This window comes from Artemia franciscana, chromosome 21 (genome assembly GCF_032884065.1).
Source record: "Artemia franciscana chromosome 21, ASM3288406v1, whole genome shotgun sequence".
Lineage (NCBI taxonomy): Eukaryota > Metazoa > Arthropoda > Branchiopoda > Anostraca > Artemiidae > Artemia > Artemia franciscana.
In genome coordinates, this window is record NC_088883.1 from 12,879,931 (window position 1) to 12,897,951 (window position 18,021).

The following is an 18,021-nucleotide window of genomic DNA, read 5'->3' on the forward strand; positions in this document are numbered from 1 at the left end:
ACATCCCTAATCGTTGCTAAGCATAAATAGGTTTTAAAAATGTAAATATATTTTTATGTTATTTTAGTGAAAGCTGTTGTCTTATTTTTGCCCAAATGTAGAAACAGAGCAAACAAAATAGCTTTATAATTTCCTTGGGTAAATTAGATGGCGTTAGCTATTTCTCTCAAAAATGAGATCGAGTTTGTTCTTTCATTAGTTTTCACTCTCTCTGCTACAGACATTCCATTAATCAACCCTTGAGAAAGTAATGTAAAATAAAATTAAAAAGAAAAAAAAAATAACTAATATATTTATCGTTATTCATGACCATATCCCCAAAATAAGAGCCAAAGTAACGATAGATGAACAACGATAGCGAGGAAGTCCACGGAAGAGGATTGATAACATTGACTGCCGATACATCTTACAACAATTTAGAACAATAATAGATAAACCATACATAGTAAAAGAAGTCAAAAGAAATAACTCCGATACCTGCCGCCAAAGTGGACCGTACTTAAGTAAGTAATATCTTTATGTCTTTAGAATTATTTAATAATTATTTAATTATTTATAATTATAATTTAATAATTATTTATTTAATAATTTAATACTTTATTTAATAATTTTTAGGTAAAGCTAGATAATACTGTTTCTTTTTTAATACAGAAATTCCTCCGTTTTTACTTTCTGCTCCAGAAATTCAACTAATTAAGCATTGAAATATGATAGTCACGAATAGTTTCATAATTACTTTATATAGTTTTTATAGCTGTAATTTCGATTACGGAACCATTTTTAATGACATACATCATTAGTTATTACAAATTTTAACTGTAATTTGACAGCATTTTAATCTATAGCCTTGATAAAATAGTTCTCGCATTTTGATTTCTTGTAATGTTGTGCAATGCATTTAAAGAAAGGAGCATTTAAAGAGTGTCGAGTATTTTAAAAATGGTAGCAAGATATATGCTGTTTGTTTAAAACCCATTCTGATATTAATATTCTTTGTTGTTTTTGTGGATTTATTTGCCCCTCCCTCCTCCTTGCCCTGTCTTTTAGAGGGGATGTGGATTTGTGTCAAGTATTTTGTTCGATAAGTTATATTAAAAATGGATATATTGAAATTTGACAGCTACAGAAATATTTCCACGTGATGAAAAAGTATATGAAAATCTACAGGTGGGGAGGAGGAGGGAAAAATGCCTTCTCAAATCCTATTATAATTTTCCAGTAGGTGTCAAAGATATATGTTCTCATAGTTTTTGTGTCTTTTTTAATTTGTCTTTGTCTATTAAATTTTCTATGTCCTGTGTTACATATTTGCCTAAAATGAAAAAAATATTTAATGAGAAAACAAAAATTTAATTTAATTCAAAAATGTAAACATAGATGATGAAAATAGTTGAACTTGACATATTCTGATTGGCAGAAATCGAAAATCTCAAACTTTGAGTTCTAGAGTCTAGAACTGGATGCTTAGCTGTAACTTGCCTAGTCAAGCACCAAATTTTACTTGTGAACGGTAGTCCAGACATTGATTTCTGGCCAGACACATGTCTAGACATTGGATTCTAGCAAAAGCGACGCAATGGCAACTAGCAACCTCCCACCGACTGTCTTTTCTACAAATGCGTCTGATCGAATTCCTTATATAGCCATTTTGTTCAAAATAGACCAAATATTATATAACAAAGACTCCAGGCATAACACCTTAACAGAACCTGGGGGGAAGTGTTGTAAATCATGCCTCGAGGGCATATAAGGTTTTTATGGAAGGGATGGTAGCATAAAAGTTGGAGGGGGCTCATTTTATTTTAAATTGGAATTTCTAGTGCCCTTTTTAAGAGTTAGGAGTGATTCGGGGCCACTACCCCCTCCAAATGGCCCCTTTTCCCCAAATGCATCTTATCAAAATTCTGAGATAGCCATTTTGTTCAAAATAGTTTAAAGATCAGATAAGAAAAAGTCAGGGATCAACACAACCCCCACAGCCAGGGGAAGTGATGTAAGTTATGCCCCAGGAGCAAATACGCGTTTATGTAAGGGATGGTCGTATAAACATCAGAGGGGAGTCAAAAGGGATTGGTGGGAATCTAAACCCCCGCCCACCCCTCCCCGCACACACACCCTCTTTTCCCAAGTGCATCTGATCAAACAGTTCGTGGTAACGAACTGTAGTAAGGAGCGACCCGGCTCAATAGTAACCAAAACTCTAAAAAATTGAATTTTGATATCAATAGCTACATCAAAAGAATCGCATTTTAATGCTGATTTGAAATATATAAGTTTCATCAAGTTTAGTCTTACCCATCAAAAGTTACGAGCCTGAGAAAATTTGCCCCATTTAAGAAAATAGGGGGAAACATGACACCATCAGATTCAGCGTATCAGAGAACCATACTGTAGAAGTTTCAAGCTCCTATCTACAAAAATGTGGATTTTGTATTTTTTGCCAGAAGACAAATCACGGGTGCGTGTTTATTTGTTTGTTTTTTTTCTTTTTCCCATGGGTCATCGTATCGACCAAGTGGTCCTAGAATGTCGCTAGATAGCTCATTCTAACGGAAATGAAAAGTTCTAGTGCCCTTTTTAAGTGACCAAAAAAATTGGAGGGCATCTAGGCCCCCTCCCACGCTCATTTTTTTCCCAAAGTCAACGAATCAAAATTTTGGGATAGCCATTTTGTTCAGCATAGTCGAAAACCATAATAACTATGTCTTTGGGGATGACTTACTCCCCCACAATCCCTGGGGGAGGGGCTGCAAGTTACAAACTTTGACCAGTGTTTACATATAGTAATGGTTATTGGGAAGTGTACAGACGTTTTCAGGGGGATTTTATTTTGTTTGGGGTTGGGGCTGAGGGGAGGGGGCTATGTTGGAGGATCTTTCCTTGGAGGAATCTGTCATGGGGGAAGAAATTTTCAATGAAAAGGGCGCAAGATTTTCTAGCATTACTATAAGAAAACAATGAAAAATAAACATGAAAACGTTTTTTCAAATGAAAGGAAGGAGTAGCATTGAAACTTAAAACGAACAGAGATTATTACGCATATGAGGGGTTCTAAAAATACTTTAGCATAAAGAGCGAGGTATTTAGGAGGAGATAAATACCTCGCTCTTTATGCTAAAGTATTTTTAGTAATTTCAACTATTTGTTCTACGGCCCTTCTGATTCAGGGGTCATTCTTAAGGAATTGGGACAAAACTTACGATTTAGTGTAAAGAGCGAGGTATTAACGAGGGTACAAACCCCCTCGTATACATAATAAAAATATAAGATTATGAAAGTTTGTTACGTAAATTAATTCTTAAGTTACGTATATTTTTTACTAATAAAACGTTCGTTAAAAATTAAAAGTTCTAGTTGCCTTTTTAAGTAACCGAAAAATTGGAGGGCAACTAGGCCTCCTTCTCCACCCCTTATTTCTCAAAATCGTCTGATCAAAACTAAGAGAAAGCCATGTAGCCGAAAAAAAGAATTAATATACAAACTTCATTTTAATAATTTATGTACGGAGAGCCAAAACCAAACATGCATTGATTCAAAAACGTTCAGAAATTAAATTAAAAAAAATAATTTTTTTTTTAGCTTAAAGTAAGGAGCGACATTAAAACTTAAAACGAACAGAAATTACTCCGTATATGAAATTGGTTGTCCCCTCCACAATCCCTCGCTCTTTACGCTAAAGTTTGACTCTTTGCCACAATTCTACTTTTTAAAACAATTAAAAGCTTTAGCGTAAAGAGCGAGGGATTGCGGAGGGGACAACCCATTTCATATACGGAGTAATTTCTGTTCGTTTTAAGTTTTAATGTCGCTCCTTACTTTCAGCTAAAAAATTAGTTTTTTTTATTTAATCAAACTTCTGAAATAACCATTTTGTTCAAAATAGTTAAAAGATCAGACAAGAAAAAGTCAGGGATCATATTTGATTTGAAATTGAAAGTTCTAGTTAATTTTTTTTATTAGTCAAAAGGAACTGGACGGCATCTACCCCCCCCCACACCCTCTTTTCCCCAAATTGATCCAATTAAAATTTTGAGACGGCCAGTTTGTTTAAAATAGTCCAAAGATCAGATAAAAAACTTTTGTGTCAACACAACACCCCAGAGCCCGGGTGAATTGATGTAAGTTATGCCCCAGAGGCAAAACTTATACTATAAAACGTAAAACTATGTAAGGGATGGTCGTGTAAACATCAGAGGTGGCATCTACCCAACACACACCCTCTTTTCCCCAAATGGATCCCATTAAAATTTTGAGACGGCCAGTTTGTTTAAAATAGTGCAAAGATCAGATAAAAAACTTTTGGGTCAACATACCCCCAACAGAATGATTTTGAGAAAAAAGAAGGGGAGGCCCAGTTGCCCTCCAATTTTTTGGGTACTTAAAAAGGCAACTAGAACTTTTAGTTTTTTACGAACGTTTTTATTAGTAAAAGATATACGTAACTTACGAGTTAGCTTACGTAACAAACTTCTATATTCGATTGTTCTTACTACGTATATGAGAGGGCTCGCCCACTCTTCAATACCTCGCTCTTTACACTAAAGCTTAAATTTTGTCCCCTGAATCACAAAGGCCATAGAATAAATAGTTGAAATTACTAAAAATACTTTAGCGTAAAGAGTGAGGAGGAGGTGGACCCCTTATATGCGTAATATTTTCTGTTCGTTTTAAGTTTTAGTTCTACTCATTACTTTCAGTAGAAAAACCTTTTCATATTTATTTTGTCATTGTTTCTTTTTAAATAATGCTAGAAAATGCTGCGCCCCCATCATGGAAATCTTCTTCTCACATGAAAAATTCTTCCATGGAAAGTTTCCCCCACGCAACACCCTCTTCTCTAACCCTCTTCTCTACCCCTCCTCCCAACCAAAAAATCCCCCTGAAAACGTCTTACACTTCCCAATAACCATTACTATATGCAAACACTGGTCAAAGTTTGTAACTTGCAGCCCCTCCCACCGGGACTGAGGAAGAGTAAGTCGTTCCCAAAGACATAGTTATATGGTTTTTCGACTATGCTGAATAAAAAGGCTATCTCAGAATTTTGATCCGACGACTTTGGAGAAAAAATGAGCGCGGGAGGGGGCCTAGGTGCCCTTCAATTTTTTTGGTCACTTAAAAAGGGCACTAGAACTTTTCATTTCCGTTCAAATGAGTCCCCACACAAAATTCTAGAATCACTGGGTCAATACGATCACCCCCGGGAAAAAGAAAAAAAACAAACAAGCAAATAAACACGCATCCGTGATTTGTCTTCTGGCAAAAAATACAAAATTCCACATTTTTGTAGAAAGGAGCTTGGAACTTGTACAGTAGGGTTCTCTGATATGCTGAATCTGATGGTGTGATTTTCGTTAAGATTATATGACTTTTAGGGGGTGTTTCCCCCTATTTTCTAAAATAGGGAAATTTCTTAGGGTCGTAACTTTTGATGGGTAAGACTAAACTTGATGAAACTTATATATTTAAAATAAGCATTAAAATGCGATTCTTTTGATGTAACTATTGGAATCAAAATTTCATTTTTAGATTTTCGGTTACTATTGAACCGGGTCGCTCCTTGCTACAGTTCGTTATCACGAACTGTTTGAAAAGTGATTTTGTAAGTACTTTCAAAGCTGCTGCAAAAGCAGGTGAAAATCCAACAATTAAAACTAAGAAACATAATGAATTTAATAGCGGTCTATTAAAAAGACATAATAAAACAAAAGAAAGTCATGTAGTTAGCATGTGCTTACCGTTATCAAGATTATTTTGATTTTGTCAAGACATTCAACGTGAATTTAGAGGTGTTGGAAAGGAATATTAACAATAATATGACTATAAAAAAAATTCAAAATTTTAAATTAGATATAATGTATTTATATTGGATATTAACAACATTAAATACCGGTTTATTCATTAGAAATGAGTTAGAAGGTAAATTAGTTAAAAAGCGTTCCTTTGAATTAACATGGGAAGCATGTAATACTTATAAAAGTGATGTTAAAATAACAAAGAATTGAAAAGGAGAGTAGTTTCTGGAAAATATAATAAAACTAAAATTGTTATAGTATTACAGAAAACATAAAAAGATGATAATGCTTCACATATGGTATTTGATCATATTAATATGAATAGAATTGAAGTAAGAGTGAATGGATACAAATACCCACAAGAAGATTTAAAATATTATTTTAGTAAGAATAATGAGGATTATTCTGATGCTAATCAAAGATTTTCACATTTAGTATACAAACATCGAAACGTTGATAGTGGAACTATTGTTAACTATAATTATTTTAAAATAATATATCCATTGTTTTCTTTTGATGTTTCAGAACATGGGCCTAATATTTATGCGTTTGGATCTACTGCCAATACAAAAATTTAACTTTTGTTCGATGATAGGCCTAGTAATCCATACAATATTTACTGCGTTATACTTTCAGAAAGAAAAGCAAACATAGATGTCGACGATCATAAATTAAATGTTAATTTTTAAATTATTTCTGATTCAGAAATATGAAAAATATACGAAACAAGTCTAAATACTGCTCCAAGCCTATATAGTTTGTTACATAAATAAAACACTTCTAACTTTCCACACTATATTCTCCGAGACTTCAGGAATACAAACCTCACAATGGATCGCAATGGACAGTCCCTTCTCAAATTGGATCTAAAAAAAGAGATAGCACAAAGAAAGTAAAGCTGCCTTACTTGAAAGACACTGTTGAAGTTGAACTCCGTAAAGGATCCCGAAAATCTGTTTTATCGCAAGAGCTATGAGAACGATGAAGTTAGAATTTCTGACTCTCTTCAAAAGTCATTCAACTAAAGGAAAATACCTGACTACAGTGCCTTCAAATTATTAAATTTTTTTCAACTTAAAATAAGGAGCAATATCAAAACTTAAAACGAACGGAATTTATAACATATATGTGAGGGGGAGGGTTGACCCCTCCTTAATACTTCGGTCTTTATGCTGAAAATTTGACTTTTTCTCCCGATTCTTTAAGAACGACTCCTGAAACACAAGGGCTATTTAATTAGAATAATAATCCTTTTTCAAAATTATAAAAAAAACTTTAGAGTAAAGAGCGAGGTATTAAGGAGGGGCAATCCCCCTCTTTTACGCAATAATTTCAGTGTGTTTTAAGTTTTAATGTTGCTCCTTACATCCAGTTGAAATTCTTTTTTTCTTGAAGTATTTGAAGGCACCATACGAGCGACATTTCTTCTAATACGACCTATGGCACCTAAGATTACGGTGCTTTAACTAACAGAACCGGGAAGAACCCAGCATGACCCCATAAAGTAAAAAAAGAATCTTGCAAAGACTTACTCAATTCTGTCACAGTAACTTATTGTCACAAAGTAATTTATAACGAATTACGATATGCTGACTGTGGCACATAATGTCACAGCCACGGTAGCTGCTTTCATCGATCATAATTAGATTCCATATTTGTACTATCCAGCTTTAGCTTAACTTGTACTTTGTTTCGCATCTTTGCACTTAATTATTATATTTTTATCCGAAAATTAAACTGCCTTTTTGTTCATTTATGCTAATTTGAAAATTTCAACTTGTGCAGCTAAAATGAGATAATGGCTACAACTTGTTTTATCAAAGAGCGGGTAATTCAGGGTAATTATCGCAAAATTTCATTGTAGTCAGAATTTGCAAATATGTAAGCTCAATCAAAGAAAGCTACTAACCATTATCTAATTTACGTAAACGGTGCTATATATTTATGATCTAAAAGTTTTCCTAATTGGTAATAGTGAACGTTGTGTGCTGCTGAAAATGGGACTTTCAGGTATGGCCCAAATCAACTACTAGAAGTGTCCTCTAGCTCATATTTTTGACCCCTCTTCCACAATGGTAGACTTCTTAAAGGTAGACAATACGGCATTTGACTTGACAGTCCCTGTCGACGGTCCTCACGGTTGGGGAATCAAAATACAACCAGATTCAACACTTTTTGGGTGTTTTAAAGTTTCAACATCCTTTGCTTTCCTATTTGCAAGGTTTGGATATTCTTTGGAGGTGACTGAAGATTGTTAGGAGCGACGAAAGTCCAAATATGTCTGAAACATCGTTGTCAGATATCGCTTTGATCTGATTTCCTTAATTTTTTCGGACATAAGGAGGAGAGTATCATTATCACTGGAAAAATATTCAGATATGGGCTAAAATCCAGCTCAAATTATGGGGCCAGTACGGCATAGATTACAGCTCAGGAGAAGCGACTCCTATTTTAAACTTGTTTTTTTCCCCTGTCCATATAAGGGTATAGAGTCTGTATCTATGTCACCACCACTACTGATAGGTTGGAGACTTATTGCTGTAAGTACCTGAACCAAGGGAATCTAAGGTAAAATATAAAGAAAAACAGTTTGAGAGCCCGGTCCCTCCAAAAGTGGGGTCCAAAAAGTGCCAAAAATTTTTCTGCTCTGCTCACTCCTTCGCCCAGCCTAATTTATCCATAGCTTCATTTTAAAATCTCTTTCGTGATGTTCTTGTTTTCTTTTCTTATGACCTGTTCTCACCCAATTTGAGGGCGTCATACTCTTTGTTTTGCCAAGAAGCACATTTTTGGGAAATATTATCCATCATATGTAAAAGCCCGACTAAGTTATCTTAACCATTCTTTCATAATAACTCTTGAAAATGGGATTGAACCAAATTTTGCATGTTTGAGTGTTATTTGTAGAATTTTGTAATTTCGATCTTTCATGGGTAACAGCTTTTCTACTTGAAAAACTACTGACAATTTAAGATTTTTGGGCGTGTTCTGACCTGGCTTTTAACGATTCAAATATTCTAAATTACAAATTCAAGAATAAAAAATAAAGCTTAACAACCCCAAACCCTAAAATTAAGTCTCTCTTTTATTTTATTATTGCTATTGCATTAGAAACTACTATAATCTTCTGTCAGAAGGATAATATATTGAATGTATAACAAGCTATAATTCAAAATTGGCTTTAAACCACGATAGATGATTACTTTCAATATTATTTTCAAGTAAATAAGCTACAGCACTTTTATATTATCAATCTTGGTTTAAGACTTTTACATCCAAAAAGAATATCTTCAGTGAACTGTATAACGATCTATCAACCGTTTTGCAAAATTTCATTTGTCATTATCTATACATTAACCAGTTTTTGCCAAAAAAGACACAAAAATTCAGAAAAAAGCATCTAGCGAAAACACCTTACGTCGCTCACCTATTACATTGGATGTTTTAAAGTTTCAACAGCCTTTGCTTTCCTATTTGCAAGGTTTGAATATTCTTTAGAGGTGACTGAAGATTGTTAGGAGCGACGAAAGTCCAAATATGTCTGAAACATCGTTGTCAGATATCGCTTTGATCTGATTTCCTTAATTTTTTCGGACATAAGGAGGAGAGTATCATTATCACTGGAAAAATATTCAGATATGGGCTAAAATCCAGCTCAAATTATGGGGCCAGTACGGCATAGATTACAGCTCAGGAGAAGCGACTCCTATTTTAAACTTGTTTTTTTCCCCTGTCCATATAAGGGTATAGAGTCTGTATCTATGTCACCACCACTACTGATAGGTTGGAGACTTATTGCTGTAAGTACCTGAACCAAGGGAATCTAAGGTAAAATATAAAGAAAAACAGTTTGAGAGCCCGGTCCCTCCAAAAGTGGGGTCCAAAAAGTGCCAAAAATTTTTCTGCTCTGCTCACTCCTTCGCCCAGCCTAATTTATCCATAGCTTCATTTTAAAATCTCTTTCGTGATGTTCTTGTTTTCTTTTCTTATGACCTGTTCTCACCCAATTTGAGGGCGTCATACTCTTTGTTTTGCCAAGAAGCACATTTTTGGGAAATATTATCCATCATATGTAAAAGCCCGACTAAGTTATCTTAACCATTCTTTCATAATAACTCTTGAAAATGGGATTGAACCAAATTTTGCATGTTTGAGTGTTATTTGTAGAATTTTGTAATTTCGATCTTTCATGGGTAACAGCTTTTCTACTTGAAAAACTACTGACAATTTAAGATTTTTGGGCGTGTTCTCACCTGGCTTTTAACGATTCAAATATTCTAAATTACAAATTCAAGAATAAAAAATAAAGCTTAACAACCCCAAACCCTAAAATTAAGTCTCTCTTTTATTTTATTATTGCTATTGCATTAGAAACTACTATAATCTTCTGTCAGAAGGATAATATATTGAATGTATAACAAGCTATAATTCAAAATTGGCTTTAAACCACGATAGATGATTACTTTCAATATTATTTTCAAGTAAATAAGCTACAGCACTTTTATATTATCAATCTTGGTTTAAGACTTTTACATCCAAAAAGAATATCTTCAGTGAACTGTATAACGATCTATCAACCGTTTTGCAAAATTTCATTTGTCATTATCTATACATTAACCAGTTTTTGCCAAAAAAGACACAAAAATTCAGAAAAAAGCATCTAGAGAAAACACCTTACGTCGCTCACCTATTACAACAAATCACCACTTTTTTACATAATAGATCGCTCTAAATATAAAATATAAAAACAGTAAATCGATTAAATCGAACAATAAATCGACATAGTTTACACAGAAAATTGGAATTTATCTTCTCTTCTATTTAATGGTCATGATTATGCAGAAATATGTTAGTAATAATAAAAATATTTCAAACTGTTCCTGTAGATAAAACACTAAGTAAAGAGTGAGCCTAAATAGTAATAACCGAAACTTTAAAACATGGAAGTTTGAAAAGAACAGCGTTCACTTTATGCTGATACAAAAGAATAGAATTTAGTTTTTTTTATTGTTGCTATATATGTTTTATTTAACTATCGAATTTCAAGAAAATTCCTCCCCTTGATGATCTTAGAAATAAAAGACAATTTAGGCAAATGTGTTTGAATTCCCAAAAAGTGAAAAATTTTCGGTACTTAGTGTAATCTCGACCACCCTCAAGAAGTTTTATCTGTTTAAAACTGGTTTTTCTGTGTGTCTTCTCAGATAATCAGCTTAGCCAAAGCGAGATAAACTACTATGCAGGTATATTTTAATTAGATATTTAGCATACACAGTTGTTTGGATATTTAATATAATGCGTTCTGGGCAGCCTGCTTTTCACAACTCTCTGTTGTAGTTTGCATAATTTTATTACCAAAGTAGTATATTTTCTTCATTTTTAGGCATATTTCATTATGATTAACCTAACTTCACTCCTTGACTGTTGTCGGGGTAACACGTAAGTACCAAATTTTCTTATGAATTTTCAATACCTTTAATAGATTGGCCATATTATAGTTGTTGCTATTACCACATTTCGGTGTAATTTTGGCCGAAACGACGTTTTTTGACACCCAATCTTTCCACAACTTAAAAAGAGAATGAGCTTTTTAAATTTGATATTCTTTAGGAATGATATCTTCATTTCCTAAAAATATTTACATCCTAACCTATAGCCCGCATTCTTTCCTATTATAGGTACCGTTTTTTTATAGGTTGCCAATTAAGTTTATTTTCAACCCTTAGTAAATGATTGAAAGGCACTATATTGACATCCAATGTCAAAAGCATTAAGACTTTAATGCCACTGAAATTAGTCCAGCGAAGAGAAATAAATTAATTCCTACCATCCTAAACGATGCTGGACCAGTGTAATGGCGTCTTCGAGTTACCTACGCAACACTCAGTGGAACCGATCGGGGCTGTCCTCTCATCTGAAGCAAGGCCTTACGCAATGAAAGTTCCAGCCTAGTATTGCGGGATCAAAATAAAAAATGTATTTTGGCGTGCATTTCTGCAGGCATCCGGATTAGGAGATTAAACCACCTCACGGTTCTTGCAGTGAGATGACAAGAGACTAAAATCGGTTTGTAATTGAGAGCAGTTGTACACTATGGGGCTGTCCTCTCATCTGAAGCAAAGCCTTTCGCAATGAAAGTTCCAGCCTAGTATTGGGGGACCAAAATAAAAATTTATTCAGGCGAGCGTTTCCGCCGGCATCTGGATTAGGAGATTCAACCTTAGGAATCTCACAGCAAGATGACAAGAGACTAGACTTACTTCGTAATTGAGAGCAGATGTCCAATAAAGAAAAATTAAGGATACTCTATTCCTTCAAATACTCTCAAGAACTTTGCCATGCGTAAGGTCACATCTTCGTTATGCGGCTGATGCTCGACTTTAACCAGACTGAATTACAAAGTCACGCCATTACTGATTCAGTATTGGCGATGACTGAGCTTTCAACTCAACTGAACCAATATTATTTACGATAGATGGCAGATATAGAAATAGCAAGAAAACTTCCGTAAAATTTGCCTTGTCATTAACCATAATCTAGTGTTTTACCAGCAAATTTTCATTTGAAAATTCAACACTTCTTCCATCAGTGTAACCAGAGGTTCTTCAGGTTTGGCTTCCAGAGGAACATACCAGGGCATATCATCTGCGAATTATGAATCACTGTTGACAATGCGGTGGTGAGATAGTGGTATCAGACATGGCTGGGGCCGTGTCTGACACCATTATCTATTTCAACGGGTGAGCAACTAAGATAATTTACTGAGACGGAGCAGTCGGTATCTCGAAGCACCATGAACAAACGAAAACGGTACCATGAGGGCCTGTCTGCTGAAGCCTCAGCCAAACAGACGTACCACCCAACCGGTCAGACACTAATCCGAAGTCGTCGAAGGGAATATATTTGTGAGCTAGACCCCAGGGACTTTTTCCACGGCCTGAGAAATGGCAAATGGTAAACATTGGGTAAAAGGCTTAAATAATTACCATTTTATTGGAAAAAAACATCATTTGTTTAGGAATACGATCATTCCCCTTGTAGTCAGAGGTCTGAGGTGAAATTTGCGAGGTGACATGCTACCTTGTCGTTTCAGTAAAAAAAAAAAAAAAAAAAAAAAAAAAAAAAAAAAAAAAAAAAAAAAAAAAAAAAAAAAAAAAATCACAGAAAGTGATATCAGTGGATAAACATTGACTGAAGAACTCTTTCGTACTCATTTTCGAAAGAAGTGTAAGATCTACCCTGCATTTTCCAGTCCAAGCAATCATCAAATTCATCACAACACACAGTTTAGAAAATAACATAAATTTATTTTGATAAAGTCTACAGAATTTAAGTGATTAATATCGTTTTATCTATTGCGCAATAGTTTTTCAGCAATACTTGCCAAAAGTAAAATAAGAAATAAAATCACAATCAACCCTAATTTTAAAATAATAGAGATTAAAAAGAACTAGCCCAATCGTCCCAATCAACGCTGTCGTCGTCAGAGGAGTCAAGTATTTGTCCTTCAAACAGCTCAAGGAGCAGAAAATGGTTATCTCTCTCTTCCAGAAAATCCCAAAAGAGGTACTGAAATAAAAAATATGTTTAAAAATATGTACTGGAAAAAAAGAAGCAAACGAAACTGCAAACGCAATAAACAGAGAAAAAAAAGAAAAAAACAATTCCATTAAAAAAAAACGAAACTCACAGTTAAAAACCAAATACAGGTTTGCATCTACCAAAAGAGAAATCTATTTAATAGAATATGTTATTATTGCACTACCTCTTCTAGTAAGCCAGAAACTCCAGCCTGATTTAAATTCGAAACATTCATAATTTGCCCAATTTTCATGTTACATGAAAAACACACAAAATTTTACGCCTGTATATTTATTAATTGATGCTGATATATGAGGAAAGGCTATAAAATAACGCATTTTCAGTATCTCACTCATTTGATTGTATTTGGAAACATCATGAATCGTATATCCCTGCGAGTAAGATTTTAGTTAGATTTAATAACTCTACGGAATCTGATGTATCAACTAAGCATCGGTACTGTTTCTGTTTTTCGGAAAAAAAGCATAAGAAAAAAAAAGAAAAAAAATAGAAACAAGTCCGTCAAAAATGGGTGACCTGTTTCTGCTTATGTTTTGTTTTTTGGAAAAAACAGAAAACGGCTGTTTTTATAAAAAAAAACAGCTGTTTTAACAGCTGTTTATCTTCCTCTTTTTTAAGATGTTGCACTCTGTCATCTATACTGGGCGAGTTATACGCTGTAGTTCCCAAGCTTGCATAAAGAAACCACCTTGAAATCATTCCAAAACCACTAATCCATCTTATTTTATTCAACTACATGCGCATACAATACGACCCCGACTGCAGAGGCGATTCTTTGCACATTGGATTGCTTGCACTATCCATACTAAAATACGAGTTTCTTTGGTTTTTGGGGTGGGGACTGTATACATCCGTTTAGGGGTTTTAGACCATGGCGATTTCAATGGTGTACTTTTAATTTCTATCCAATGCCATTTTTGAGAGATTCTTTTTCGAAAATAAGGGAAATTCGTTTTTGTGCTAAGATTAACATTGGAGTTTAATGGAGGTAATAATTAACATTGCTCAATCAGCATCAAATAATTTTTTGCTTAAATGGCTTTTCTAAAAATAATTTTTTTATTTTCAGTTACTATAGGCCTAGATTTGCTCTTTACTAGGTTGCAGCCACTGATGCATCCACGGTGTCTAAAATTCGTTGAATACAGACTCTGATAAACCACTAGAGCCACTTTTCTCCCAACTTGTTCTATAAAGCCCTTCTCGTTTCTTTGCAAACTGCCCAGCCTTACTTATTTTGTTCTAAGATCTAAGGTAACAGTACTGCGAGCTTCTGGCTCTGTTTTGGACCAGCTTTAAAATTGATATTGAGCTACACGTTCTCAATCTGCCGAGGATGTCTTATAGTTCGACTAGAGCTTCTTCTTAACTGAAAAAGCATTAGTTACAAGAGAGTCATCCATATCAGACGCGGTATTAGCAACATTCTCATTTATGACATCAGGTAGATCATCTTTATCTGCATCAATCTCTTGCTCTCTACTTGAACTTTCTTCCAGTTCATCATCATTGTCATCGGTTTCACTTGCAACAACTTGCTCTACATCAATTTCTCTCCTAAACTTGAGAGCATTGGTTACACAAAGGTGAAGGAGGTAACCGAAGCATGAAGACCTTTCAATCCCCCAGGGTAGCAAGCTTTAACAATAGCATAAACGCAAGCACTTGGCTAAATAAAAAAAAAAGCAGAAACGGAAAAAAACAGGTTAACAAAAAACATTAGTTTGTAGCTAATGATGCATCCATGGTGTCTAAAGTTCCTTGAATACAACACTCATAAATTACTAGAGCCACCTTTTCTACCGACTTGTACTATAAAGCCCTTTCCATTTCTTTGCAAACTGCTCAACTTTACTTATTTTGTTCTAAGATCTAAGCAACAGTACTGCAAGCTCCTGGCTTTGTTTTGGACCAGCTTTAAAATTAATATTGAGCTACACGTTCTCAATCTCCTGAGGATGTCTTGTAGTTCGACAAGAGCTTCTTCTTAGCTGAAAAAGCATCAGTTACAAGAACTAGCTAAACAAAATGAAGTATAAACTATGTCTCTAGTGCTGCCTTCATATCAGATGTAGTTTCAGACAACTCATCACATGCACCTTCTTCATCCAATGTAAGCTCATAAGTTTGTTATTTATAAGTTTATTATTCCATATTCAAAAACAAATAAATAAATGGAACAATAATTTCGCGCTGGAGAAAACCTAGGAAGGCTTTCGATCGCACGAAAGTCCGCGTAACTACTTACCAATTAGCTCAACTATTCAATTAAAACTATTATGAATAAACCAAAAAAAAAAACAACTATAGCCAACATATACGAAAAAATAGGTAATTAAATAAATAGCTGAATTAAAATAATAAAAGATAAATAAAAATATAAAAAAAATAATAATAGCAAATCCAGTCTCCATCATCCTTCAATACTCAACTCCCCCTCCCCCCACCCTACCCGCCCAACCTCACCTTATCCCCTGCCCACCCTTACCTTCCCAGCCCACCCTTACCTCCCCAGATCCTTTTCCTCTCCTACCCACGTACCTACCAGCCATAATAACATTCAAAAATCCCCCCCAAATAATCTCTTCAATTCTTTTTAAGCGGAGGTGCGTGTTCTGCCGCCTTAACGCTCAATGGTAGCTCACTCCATACAGGTGGACCCAGGTATTTCATTGAAATGAAGACCTGGTACCCCGACGCTACCTGGATCCACAACTATATTATTACTTTGCCAAGTTCCATGATTATGCAGGTCACTACTAATTTGGTAAAAACTCTTAAAAATATCAGGAGTTATACCATTCATACACTGAACCACAAATACTGCCACTTGGTAATCACTTATCAGACCTACATTAAGGAGCTTCAGGGACATAAAACAAGCACATGTATATCCCCATGTACATCCTGTACACCCTGTCATGTAAATCATGGACGTACCAACCGACTGTCAAATCAACTAATATCATTTTTATACGATCCTAGTAAGGGGGGGGATTAATGCCAAGTTTGCTTCTAACTCAATTGGACTATCTGTCTCGGCTTTTTCTACAATTAGCCATGGCTTGATGACCACAACTATTCCATTTTAATTCAGTTGAATTAAAATGGAATAGTTTAATTTAGACATTTTTGTCTAAATTACAACATGGAAATAAATGGAAATATCAAAATTTTGATCAGATAGTTTTGGTGACAAATAGGCGTGGGAGGGGCCCAGTTGCTCTTCAATTTTTTTGATCGCTTAAAAAGGCACTACAACTTTTAATTTCCGTTCGGATGCTCCGTCTCCCAACCTTCTAGGACCATTATTTCAATATGATCACCCCATGAAAAAAAAAAAAAAAAAAAAAAAAAAAAAAACAGTAAACAAATAAACATGCATCCGTGCTCTGTCTTCTGGCAAAAATGGCAAAATTCCTCATTTTCACCGATTGGAGCTTGAAACTTCTACAGTGAGATTTTCTGGTACGCTGAATATGATGGGGTGATTTTCATTAAGATTCCTTGAATTTTAAGGAGTGTTCCACCTATGTAAGAAAACAGGCAAATTTTCTAAGGCTCACAATTTTTGATGGGGAACACTAAACTTAGTGAATCTTATATATTTGGAATCAGCAAAATAAGCTGATTCTTTTGATGTATCTATTGATATTAAAATTCCAATTTTTTGGAGTTTCGGTTGCTATTGACCAGAGTCGCTCCTTACTTACAGTTCGTTACCACGAACTGTTTGAAGACCCTGATAGCTTGTCAGTTGTGCAAAAGTTTATACAGTGCAATCCTAATTGAAAATATTTTCTTTCGCTCTGCTGAGTTGAAGCTTTGTTATGCTGAATTTGTGCTTTTCCTGATTCTGACAATCTTCCATTGGTGAGTTATATGAAGTGTTAGTTGCACAGACCAAATAAACAGAAATTAAAGACAAGGTTAATGAAAAAAAAGAATGTTCAAAAGTTTGTGAAGAAAGTTAGTGTTATTTATTGGACCCCCGTGTTTTCTGAAGAACAATCCCCTACGAGAGCACTTGATAATCTAATGTCTATTATTGTACTCATTTATGACAGTGTGTGTCCCATCAAGGTGATGAAATTGAAGAAACAGGTGCCCATGGATAAGCCATCTATAACGAGTAAAATACTAGAAGAAAGAAAGCGAAGGATTGAGCTTTATCAAAGATATATAGATGACAGTGATAAATCCTATGAATTACTGAAAAAACAGCACAATTTAGCAAAGAAATTACATCGAAAAGCTGTGGCCGAATATTATGAAAGGAAGTTTCCAAATAGTAGAGGAAATATAAAAAAAACGTGAAAATCGATAAATGAAGTGACCGGTGGGAATGCTGAAATTGGAGGGAATGAAGTAGAACTTGAAGGGTTCGCCCCTGATGATAAGTCTGGAATTGTAAATGTTTGGTAATTTTTCCTCTATTATTGGTATCAAAGCGCAAAATAGCGTAAAAAAATATATGTCAACTGCTTCAAGAACACATTATATGTGATAATAGAGATGACAGTTTTGAATTAGCCTTTGATCTGTGTACAAGCGATGAACTGCTTAATATTATAAAATCTCTAAAATCACATTCTGCGAGAGTGGACGGCTTATCTCTTCGAGC

General features: G+C 34.6%; 1 protein-coding gene across 1 annotated transcript in view; it reads right to left on the reverse strand.

Annotated features, from left to right (window-relative positions):
* Window positions 1-13,081: 13,081 nt before the first annotated feature.
* Window positions 13,082-18,021, reverse strand: part of LOC136040826 (probable E3 ubiquitin-protein ligase makorin-1) — a 236,682-nt gene continuing 231,742 nt past the window's right edge. Inside the window, exon 8 of the mRNA XM_065725160.1 lies at window positions 13,082-13,364. Coding sequence (XP_065581232.1) covers window positions 13,236-13,364 — 129 coding nt within the window. The 3' untranslated portion in view covers window positions 13,082-13,235. The remainder of the gene's footprint in view (window positions 13,365-18,021) is intronic.